Source organism: Manis pentadactyla, chromosome 6, assembly GCF_030020395.1.
Source record: "Manis pentadactyla isolate mManPen7 chromosome 6, mManPen7.hap1, whole genome shotgun sequence".
NCBI classification, from domain to species: Eukaryota; Metazoa; Chordata; class Mammalia; order Pholidota; family Manidae; genus Manis; species Manis pentadactyla.
In genome coordinates, this window is record NC_080024.1 from 36,703,197 (window position 1) to 36,715,399 (window position 12,203).

Consider the following 12,203-nt stretch of genomic DNA (forward strand, 5'->3'; position numbering starts at 1 on the left):
GTTTCAGAGAAGCAAAGTGTTATTTATTTTGAATCACTCTTCATGCATCTCGCCCTTATGCACCTCATTGTAAGTGTCCCATATACAGAAGGATATGATGATAGGATAGATGCACTGATTGTTCCAAATAAAACAATCTACTAGCTGGGCAAGAGTCAGGGTAGCCTGTAAGTCTGTCTCATGATTATAGGATGTGTTTTCTAAAATTGTTTTTAAAATAAAATTGATTCTGGTTATAGGCAACACCTTCTGTTACAGTGTTTTTGCCTTTAATTTTGTTTTTCATGTGCTAGAGAACTTATAATTGAAGAGGAAGGAGACAATTTAAAGTGCATTTTAGAATGAAAATGGTGGAAATGAATATGGTTCATAATATGTATATGTACATTAGTACATTGCTTTAACTTTTTAAATCAAACCCTGTTTTAAAATACTTAAGAAGAACACTGTAATGCTGTTTTTCTTAAAAAATTTACTATGTTTGAATGTACACCTGAAGAATGCTGTATGTTTTTTAAAGAGTACAAGGTTTAAATATCTGTCTTAAAGAGTGTAAGATATCATTAGCTCCTCTATTGAGAGAATATATACAAATATAGGAATAGGCCGGTATTTTTTTATCCATCTTTCAAAAATCATCCTCAACAGGAAGTTCATGATGAGTACTTATGAGTATAATAAGAATGAACTCTATGGGTCATATTATTTTCTATTTCTTCAATGTTGAAAGGTGAGGCCAAACTCTAGATTTCTTGAAAGGAGCCCTGGAGTTTAAATTTTTGATATGTTATATATTTCTAAATCTAGTAAGTGCTCAGTACCCCAGCCTACCCTTGATAAATACAATGTAAAACAGTAGAGAACCAGACACCTTGCTGTTTACCTGTGTCTTCTAGAGCAATCCAGTGGGGCTGGGTGGTTCTGAACTTCATTTAAGAAGACTGTACGTTGGAAAATTCTGGATGTAATTGTTGGAAGGTGTTCCCAAAAGTTTTAGTTTTATCCCTGAGTCTCTAGCAGTAAATGTAGGTTAGATGGTGGAGAAAAATTCCATGCATGGAGCTTGGATAGAAAACAGGAGAGAGAGGTGACGAGGCATTCATGGGAGCAAGCTTCTGCCCCTTCCTCCTTTGGACACTTTGATTCATGAGACTGACACGTGGAAGATGGTGCCAGGTTCAGAGGTTGCTGGTCACCCACACAGTCCTTGACAAACCAGAAAAAGTATCCAAATATCAATTTGCTTTGGTGCCTTCATATTCTTGTGATGGCTCCTAGACCCAGTTTAGCTATTTTGGAAAGGGAGAAAGGGAGAGAGACAAAGTGGAAAACCCAGTGATACTGGGTTTTGCATGTGTAAGTATAGAAACGCATTGAAACTGTACAAGTTGCTGCTATACGAACTCTTATTAGTCTGTCCCTTAGTTTTCTGCAAATTACAAATATTTTCAAGTTATTTTTAATGATTTGTAAAGTCCCATTTCCCCCCAGATTTGGACAATGTCAAGAACTTAAACTTTGATCATAAGAAATGTGATTGATTTCATTTTTGGCAATAATTGTTGCTTGGGCAATTCATGACATGTTTTGGAGGCTGGGGAGTTATGTTTACAAGGGATGCTGATATATTTCTGTTGAGAAGTAAGCTGGTTTCTGCCTTGATGATTGTGTAATTCTGTTTCTGTTTTTGTTGTTGCAGCAGCAGGATGAGATAGGAGTTTTTGTTCTTAGGCTGTCTCCAGAACACTCTCCTTACCACACTGTTTGTGCTTGAAGGGGAAACACAGCACGAACAGCACAGGGCTAGGTCACTGGTGGGAAAAGGGAGGTGCTTCTGGATCTTGCTGGATATCTTCACTCTTTCCATGACCTACCAACTACCTCTGTATCCAAGTCTTTGGGTGGATATATCATACACATTTTATTTTTAATGATAATTTAGAATGAAAAATATTAGATTCTAAAGACTTAGGACTTCAAGCAAGTTATGTGGTACATCATTGCTGCCAAACTTTTTTTATCCTGATTAGCTCTTACCTAGCAGAACCACAATTCAGGTACCACATGGAGGTATTATGGTCCTGTCTTTTAATTGTTTGGACACCTGTCTTGATCTAAAGTTTTATGCCAATCAGAAATATAGCCTGAATGGTAAAGTTTGTCATTTGCACCCAGTGAACAACTGTCAATAAGTGTTTACTTCTAGAAGTTTACTGCAAGTTAAGAACTGACTGCATTTTGTGTAATCTGTCCCTTTTTGCACCAGAATGCAGTAAGTATGAACTGTTTGCAGTGACGGTCTGTTGCATGCTCTTGTGTTAAGACCTTCTCCAAAGTGTGAATTTTGCAGTAAATGGCCATTGATAACTGTGTGTGGGTTTGAAATAGAGAATTCATCTAAGAATTTTTAAAAATTAGGGAATTTAATATAGCTCCTAGTCATTAAATTGTATTTTAACTGTGAAGCTTTGCTCTCTGTTTCCTAATCTGCTTGTGTGTATGTCGTACGTAGTCCTGTTCTAGAAGAGTACTTGAAGCTGTTCATGGCCACAGAACACTCTCTCCTTCCTTCTCATTAGTTAGTTGCCTTTTGAAGAAGTAGCATAATTTTGTTTAAATAGCTCCATGGGCACAGATTCTGTTAAGTAACAGAAAGGATTCACTCTATGGATTTGTTTTTAAAAAAATCAAAGATCTGCTCTTATAAACTTTTAAAATTTCAATTTTATTTGTAAGTTTTAAATTTTGGGTAGTAGATTATATAAAGGTATATTTTGCCAAACCAAGAAACCCAGGGTTTCTCATAAAAAAATGGCCTTGTACTGATTATTTTAATCATAAGGCCTCTATATCAGATCGACTTCAGCTTCTAATCAAAATTGTTAAGCTCTGAGGATTAGAGCACATGATTTTTAAAGCTTTATGTAGGAATGGAGGCTGGGGGTGCCCTTGTGTCTCAGATTGTATTTGTTGAAAGCATTGAAAATGAATGTGTATGCCCTTTAGGAAGAACCTTCATTTATCTTTGATTACATTTAACATTAAAAGATGAGAATATATGTATCATTTATTGCTTAGAGTTCAGTCATCCCTGGTAATTAGAAATCCTTAGCTGGAAAGAATGTGGTCAGATGCTGCATCATAAATATTTAAAAATTTGTCCTGGTTAGAGCCAGAATTAATTTTGAAAGATCAACTTTCGGAGAACCCTGGCTTTTGTGCTTTTGTCATTTACAGAGAGATTTGAAGGCCAGTGCTCTGTGTATTCACAGGGAGCGGCAAGCTTCAGTTCCGCCGTCGTTCCTCGTGGACCTTCATAGCTCACTGGGCAGGGACTGGCCCCCTTGGTGGGAGAAGGCAGGTTAACAGCAGGACATTAAGCCCTACAGATTGTTTGGAAATATTTTAGGCATGGATTTCCATCAGAGTTCATAGGTGATAACTATAATATGAGGGAGAAACCGCTGAGAATCATGAGCGATAAACATGTGACCTCTGAGAAGATAAAGACTGTTGCTAGCAGATGTGATTTGGATGTGCGGATTTCCTTGGGTCTCTATTTTGCAGGTGCTTCAGTCAGTCAGTCACTCCTGAAACACATGTCATTTACTTGCTAGGCACAGGGAACTGTGCAAGGCATGGGCTTACACTGGTGAAGATGAGACACATATAGTCAGCCCTGGCCCTAAGGGAATGTACAGTCTAGTGAGACAGGTAAATATGAAGCTAATCAATGCGTGTGTACACGTATTTACAGATACATGTACACACAGCATACATTTTAAAAGGTACTGTCATGTAAGAGTCAGAATGAGGGGGTCTAACCCTGACTAGGGGAATAAGAAGAGATCAGATTAGGAAGACTTTTTTGAGCTGCAGAGTTTTACGAGAGAATGGAAGGTTGAAAACGTGGTGACAAACATTGTAAATCTCACTGTTTTTGTTTTTGTTTTTTTCTTGATCCTTCAGGGGAAAATTACTTTTTTTTAAATCACTTGTGGGGTGCTTCTCTGTTCATCCTTCAAATGCTACATAACTTGAGTATACTGTATTCAGTCACTTGACTTGTGAATCATTGCTCGAGTCCCTGCTGTGCCAGCCTCTGTCCCGGGAGCTGTGTGCTGGGCTGCAGTTCAATCCGCGAGACAGTGTGTGATGTTCCTCGTGGATTGAGATGTCAGTGTGTCATGGCTGTGGGGAAGCTAATGACATGGTTTATAACGCTGTCTTCATTTTTCTCCACACAGGACAACAGCTTTGAGCAGTTCATTATTAATTATTGTAATGAAAAGCTACAACAAATCTTCATTGAACTTACTCTTAAAGAAGAGCAGGAGGAGTATATACGGGAGGTAATGTTGAACTATATTTTTTAAATGTTCCTTTTTCACTCATACTGCAAATTCTGAATTCAGAAGACTGCGTGAACAGGACCCTAAAATCAGATTTATCTAAGCTTGACCATATTGTGTGTTTTAAAATTTGTTTGGAATGACATGTAAGCTAACTGGGATTTTCTTTGCTGCTCTGTTGCTAGTGCTCAGAACAATGCCCAGCACATACTAGGTGCTTGGTAATAACAGTTAAGTGACTGGAGCCTCATTGGATTCCAGTGCAATGATGTGAAATAATAGTGTGTTCAGAAAATAGCCTGATATGAATGAGCAAGCAACGGTGGTCCATCCGTACAAGGGCAATAGTAGTCAGCAATAAGAAAGAACAAACAATCGATAAACACAGGAACAGGAAGGAATCTCAAGTGCATTGTGCTCACTGAGAGAAGCCACATTCAAAAGGCCATATACTGTATGATGCATTTGTTTTTCTAGAAAAGCTAAAGTGATAGATGCAGAGAATAGCCAGTCATTGTCAGGGGATAGGAGCTGTGAGCACATGGCTGCAGAGGGGCAGCAGGTGAGGGACTTTGGAGGCCCATTGGGGGTGGTAGCAATGAGATACTATACATTGACCAAAACCTAAGAGACTTGTATACCAAAAAAGGCAATGGCATGGTATTTAAATTTGGAAAAATTTTGAGGCTGTTCAGTTTAAAAAGCATCAATTTTCTAAAATTTTATAATAAAACAGGTAGCATTTGTTAAGTGCTTACTATATGTGAGGTATTATACTAGTGCTGTATGTAGATTGTTTCAATTTAACTTTAAAATAGTCAGAAGTAATATTTACAAGGTCTTTCCATCCTTAATTGTAAAACACACATTTGGTTTCACCCTTTTATTTTTTATTATTATTTTTTTTTAACGTTTTTTTTTTTTTTTTTAAATAATTATTTTTTATTGAAGGGTAGTTGACGCACAGTATTACATTACATTAGTTTCAAGTGTACAACACAGTGGTAGAACATTTATATACATAATTCTAGGTTCCAGCTATCACCCTACCAAGCTGTTACAATATCTTGACTATATTCCTTATGCTATACATTACATCCCGGTTACTTATTTATTTTACCATTGGAAGTCTGAACTTTTTTTTTTTTTTTTTTTTTTGTGAGGGCATCTCTCATATTTATTGATCAAATGGTTGTTAACGACAATAAAATTCTGTATAGGGGAGTCAATGCTCAATGCACAATCATTAATCCACCCCAAGCCTAATTTTCGTCAGTCTCCAATCTTCTGAGGCATAACAAACAAGTTCTTACATGTAGAACAAATTCTTACATAATGAATAAGTTACATGGTGAACAGTACAAGGGCAGTCATCACAGAAACTTTCGGTTTTGCTCATGCATTATGAACTCTAAACAGTCAGTTCAAATATGAATACTCATTTGGTTTTTATACTTGATTTATATGTGGCTACCACATTTCTCTCTTTATTATTATTATTTTTAATAAAATGCTGAAGTGGTAGGTAGATACAAGATAAAGGTAGAAAACATAGTTTAGTGTTGTAAGAGAGCAAATGTAGATGATCAGGTGTGTGCCTGTAGACTATGTGTTAATCCAAGCTAGACCAGGGCAATAAAACATCCACATATGCAGAAGATTGCTCTCAGAATGGTGGGGTGAGGTTCTAAGCCTCACCTCTGTTGATCCCCAATTTCTCACCTGATGGCCCCCCTGCGACTGTGCCTGTCTTAGGTTGTTCCTCCCTTGAGGAATCTTACCCGTCTCTGGCTAACCAGTCATCTTCCGGGGCCATACAGGGAAATGTGAAGTTGGTAAGTGAGAGGGAAGCCTTATTGTTTGAAAAGGTTAGCTTTTTACTTCTTTGCATATTTATGCCCTGTGGCTTCTATGCCCAGCATTTGTCTTGAGGAATCTTTACCACTTGGAAGAATGGTGATACTCGGTAAATTTGATATGAGGCATGAATTCTATTTCAGGGTTGTAATTAGGAAGGAAGAAGAAAAGCTATAGAAGTAGCAGGCGGAAGAAAACATGGGAAGATTGATTATTTCTTTGACATATCTTCTTGTAGAATACTTCAGCATGAATAGGTTTTAAGCTACTACTTAAATTGCGCACACACATTAACATAATAGGAGTATAGTTACATAACCAAAGCATACCTGTAATTACCAGCCATCTCCAGTGAAACCAAGAAAACCAGTTAGGCACCTTAGGCATTTGTGAAAACTTATCTATGATATGGTGGATATTGTCCAACTGAACTTGAACAGTCTGAGAGAAATCAGACAAATTAAAACAACCCATTCCTGGGGACTGTTCACATGCCATATGTTCTTTTAACAGTAAATAGTCTGTAGTTGTAAGAGTTAGGAGCGCTACAATTTGCACTTCTCCAAATTCTTGGTTGAGTTCCAACAGTATAGATCCAGTCAAATTTGTTGTTTTACTGTATGCACAGGCCAGCTTAGATATCTCCTTCCTCATTCCCATGGCAAGTCCAGGAACTGGTGGGATGAGTGCATCTACAGCTGTAGCAGTGCGTGGATCTTTGTTGGGGTTTTTTGATGATCATCTTCTGGCATGAGTCTTCCAGAGAGTGCAGATGTTGGAAGTTCTTTTTCATATCGTATCTTAGTTCATTTTCGGGGTAGCCCAATTAGGCTTTGATCCTCTGTATAAACACAAACAGACCCTTTGCCTACACTTTTATATGCCCTTTATACCCTTGTGTAGAACTCGTTGGAGGTTACCACACAGGAACTGCCCTTTTTTTTTTTTTTTTTTTTGCTTTGGTTTTGGTATCACTAATCTACACTTACATGACGAATATTATGTTTACTAGGCTCTCCCCTATACCAGGTCTCCCCTATAAGCCCCTTTACAGTCACTGTCCATCAGCATAGCAAAATGTTGTAGAATCACTACTTGCCTTCTCTGTGTTGTACAGCCCTCCCTTTTCTCCTACCCCCCCATGTATGTTAATCTTAATACCCCCCTACTTCTCCCCCCCTTATCCCTCCCTACCCACCCATCCTCCCCAGTCCCTTTCCCTTTGGTACCTGTTAGTCCATTCTTGAGTTCTGTGATTCTGGTGCTGTTTTGTTCCTTCAGTTTTTCCTTTGTTCTTATATTCCACAGATAAGTGAAATCATTTGGTATTTCTCTTTCTCCGCTTGGCTTGTTTCACTGAGCATAATACCCTCCAGCTCCATCCATGTGCTGCAAATGGTTGGATTTGCCCTTTTCTTATGGCTGAGTAGTATTCCATTGTGTATATGTACCACATCTTCTTTATCCATTCATCTATTGATGGACATTTAGGTTGCTTCCAATTCTTGGCTATTGTAAATAGTGCTGCGATAAACATAGGGGTGCATCTGTCTTTCTCAAACTTGATTGCTGTGTTTTTAGGGTAAATTCCTAGGAGTGCAATTCCTGGGTCAAATGGTAAGTCTGTTTTGAGCATTTTGATATACCTCCATACTGCTTTCCACAATGGTTGAACTAGTTTACATTCCCACCAGCAGTGTAGGAGGGTTCCCCTTTCTCCACAGCCTCGCCAACATTTGTTGTTTGTCTTTTGGATGGCAGCCATCCTTACTGGTGTGAGGTGATACCTCATTGTAGTTTTAATTTGCATTTCTCTGATAATTAGCGATGTGGAGCATCTTTTCATGTGTCTGTTGGCCATCTGTATTTCTTTTTTGGAGAACTGTCTGTTCAGTTCCTCTGCCCATTTTTTAATTGGGTTATTTGTTTTTTGTTTGTTGAGGCGTGTGAGCTCCTTATATATTCTGGACGTCAAGCCTTTATCGGATGTGTCATTTTCAAATATATTCTCCCATACTGTAGGGATCCTTTTTGTTCTATTGATGGTGTCTTTTGCCGTACAGAAGCTTTTCAGCTTAATATAGTCCCACTTACTCATTTTTGCTGTTGTTTTCCTTGCTCCGGGAGATATGTTCAAGAAGAGGTCACTCATGTTTATGTCTAAGAGGTTTGTGCCTATGTTTTCTTCCAAGAGTTTAATGGTTTCATGGCTTACATTCAGGTCTTTGATCCATTTTGAGTTTACTTTTGTATATGGGGTTAGACAATGGTCCAGTTTCATTCTCCTACATGTAGCTGTCCAGTTTTGCCAGCACCACCTGTTGAAGAGACTGTCATTTCGCCATTGTATGTCCATGGCTCCTTTATCAAATATTAATTGACCATATATGTCTGGGTTAATGTCTGGATTCTCTAGTCTGTTCCATTGGTCTGTGGCTCTGCTCTTGTGCCAGTACCAAATTGTCTTGATTACTATGGCTTTATAGTAGAGCTTGAAGTTGGGGAGTGAGATCCCCCCTACTTTATTCTTCTTTCTCAGGATTGCTTTGGCTATTCGGGGTCTTTGGTGTTTCCATATGGATTTTTGAATTATTTGTTCCAGTTCATTGAAGAATGTTGGGGGTAGTTTCATAGGGATTGCATCAAATCTGTATATTGCTTTGGGCAGGATGGCCATTTTGACGATATTAATTCTTCCTAGCCACAAGCATGGGATGAGTTTCCATCTGTTAGTGTCCCCTTTAATTTCTCTTAAGAGTGACTTGTAGTTTTCAGAGTATAAGTCTTTCACTTCTTTGGTTAGGTTTATTCCTAGGTATTTTATTTTTTTTGATGCAATTGTGAATGGAGTTGTTTTCCTGATTTCTCTTTCTGTTGGTTCATTGTTAGTATATAGGAAAGCCACAGATTTCTGTGTGTTGATTTTGTATCCTGCAACTTTGCTGTATTCCGATATCAGTTCTAGTAGTTTTGGGGTGGAGTCTTTAGGGTTTTTTATGTACAGTATCATGTCATCTGCAAATAGTGACAGTTTAACTTCTTCTTTACCAATCTGGATTCCTTGTATTTCTTTATTTTGTCTGATTGCCGTGGCTAGGACCTCCAGTACTATGTTAAATAACAGTGGAGAGAGTGGGCATCCCTGTCTAGTTCCCGATCTCAGAGGAAATGCTTTCAGCTTCTCGCTGTTCAATATAATGTTGGCTGTGGGTTTATCATAGATGGCCTTTATTACGTTGAGGTACTTGCCCTCTATTCCCATTTTGCTGAGAGTTTTTAACATGAATGGATGCTGAACTTTGTCAAATGCTTTTTCAGCATCTATGGAGATGATCATGTGGTTTTTGTCCTTCTTTTTGTTGATGTGGTGGATGATGTTGATGGACTTTCGAATGTTGTACCATCCTTGCATCCCTGGGATGAATCCCACTTGGTCACGGTGTATGATCCTTTTGATGTATTTTTGAATTCGGTTTGCTAGTATTTTGTTGAGTATTTTTGCATCTACGTTCATCAGGGATATTGGTCTGTAGTTTTCTTTTTTGGTGGTGTCTTTGCCTGGTTTTGGTATTAGGGTGATGTTAGCTTCATAGAATGAGTTTGGGAGTATCCCCTCCTCCTCTATTTTTTGGAAAACTTTAAGGAGAATGTCACCCTTTTATTTTTTAAATAGCGAATGTTTTCCCAAGTATAAAAAGATTTATTTCAAACAGGAGGAATTATTTTATTGTATCTATATTTTATTTTATTTTTGTTTCCTTTCCATTTATTTGCTTTAATAATTTAATAATGCTACTACCTATTTTTCTTCATTTTTCTATAGTGTTGTTTTAAGTCATTAAGGACACCGAATCCTCTTTTTTGGCCTCTTAATATAACTTTTCTAGTATGATTGTTAATCCTCAGCAACTTAGTAAAATAACCCACCTACTCAAAAGCTAAATTGTAAATATTTCATCTTTCTTTTAGAATGATCATCATATTTTAGAAACATTTTATACTTGTCTGGTACCTTTCTTAACGTAAACATCCTAAAAGCGAGATTCATTCTCTTCCTGTCTTTTCGTCATAAAGAGGATGCCCAAACTTTGATCTATAACTTGAAGCAGTTTTGTGCAGATTGTTTAAAACACTTCTAAGAGTATATAGGAAGATCTCTTGCTTGCTGTATGAATTAAATTTCCTCCTCTTGGAATAAAAATAAATGTTTATACTTATGGACAGAGTGTAAACAGATACAGAATGATTATATATTTGGCCTCACAGACTTGGCTCTGTGGCTAGTGTTAGAATCAGTGGATAGGTTTTTGTGTCTCATGTTGTTCTAGCACTGGGATATTTTTACATTTGAAATAGTTAACCACCCTACAGCATAGGATTGACTCTAAAATTAGTTTTTTCCTTGTGATTACAAGTTAAGAACAGAAAAATCTAGGCCTTAGATTCTTGGGATCAAGTTCTGACTTATTTCCCTATAAGCATTGTAAATATCTACACAGTAATATTGGCCCAAAGGCCACTTAAGTAAATATTTGGCCCAGGGCCAGTCAAGTGCATGGGAAATTGCCACAGCTGGGACAGTGGAATGGGAGGCAGTCTCAGAACAGGTCAAGGGTGTTCATTTCAATCATATCATGTCAGTAGTGGACTGCTGCATAAAGGAAGTTTTGGGAACTGGAAGTTGACATTTGCAGTCTAATTTTACACAAGAAATATTCGGAGAGGAAGTGAAATATAATAGAACAGGCAAAGTCTGTTTTATAGTTGGTAGCATTGTGCCATCATCATACGGAATTTGGTTTTGTTCTGTTTTGTTTTTCAGGGCATAGAATGGACTCACATTGACTACTTCAATAATGCTATCATTTGTGACCTAATAGAAAATGTAAGTATTAGGTAGAATTTTCTAAAGAATTTTTTAGTAATAAAATTCACTACCTAATGAGTGATCTCACTACCTTTCATGTTAAGCTTTAGTATTTTCACTATTTCAACACATTTCTTTAGAGAACTATAGAGTTCTGGAGACAGTATTATAGCCCTAAGAGATCATACACAGTTCTTGGACACATACATGGACAGCTGGACATTTCGGTATTTGGCTGGGACCTCCTATGTTCATTCTGTTGCCACATCACAGAGCCCATTCCTGGCATTCAGTTGCCATGTCCTGAGGTGCACCATTCTTCTCGTGTGCTGGGAGCTCAGGTCCAATGCTCAGCTCCTGGGAATTTGAGCATTGATCAGAAGAAGCATGGAAAAAAGGTTTTTGCCAGATCAAAATCCCCATTTCATTTCCAAAATTCTAGTAAACTCTTAGTGTACTATTCATATGTTATTATCAAAAATATAATTGTTGATAAGGATTAGAAAAAGGGAACCCTTACGCACTGTTGGTGGGAATATAAACTGGTGCAGTTGCTACAGGAAACAGTGTGAAGTTTCCTCAAAAAGTAAAAAATAGAGCTACCATGTGACCAATCATTCCCACTTCTGGGTATTTTCTAAAGAAAACAGAATCAGGATCTTGAACGGTATCTTCATGCCCATGTTCATCTGTGGATGATGAATGGGTAAAGATGTGTATATACAATGAAATATTACCCATGAGAAAGAAGGAAATTCTGCCATTTGTGACAACACAGGTAGACCTTGAGGGTACTATATGCTACGTGAAATAAGGCAGACAAGGAAGGACAAGTACTGTGTGATAGCACTTAAATGTAGAATAAAAAGAGTCAAACTCATAGAAACAGACTAGAATGGTGGTTGCCAGGGATTGGGGGTAGGAGAAATGGGGAGATGTCAGTCAAAGGGTATGAACTTCCAGTTATAGATGGGTAAGTTAGGCGTTCCAATGTACAGCAGTGGTGATTGTAGTTAACAGTACTGTATTATATATTTAAAAGTAAGAAAAAAGAAGTAATTATGTGACATGATGGAGGTTTTAATTAACCATATGACAGTAATAATTTCGCAAAATATAAGTGTAGC

General features: G+C 37.6%; 1 protein-coding gene across 6 annotated transcripts in view; it reads left to right on the forward strand.

Annotated features, from left to right (window-relative positions):
* Positions 1-12,203, forward strand: part of MYO1B (myosin IB) — a 165,060-nt gene that overhangs the window by 117,296 nt on the left and 35,561 nt on the right. For all 6 annotated transcript variants that reach the window (XM_036927988.2, XM_036927985.2, XM_036927991.2 and 3 more), the window contains exons 14-15: positions 4,248-4,352; positions 11,032-11,094. In XM_036927988.2, the coding sequence (XP_036783883.2) occupies positions 4,248-4,352; positions 11,032-11,094 (168 nt within the window). The remainder of the gene's footprint in view (positions 1-4,247; positions 4,353-11,031; positions 11,095-12,203) is intronic.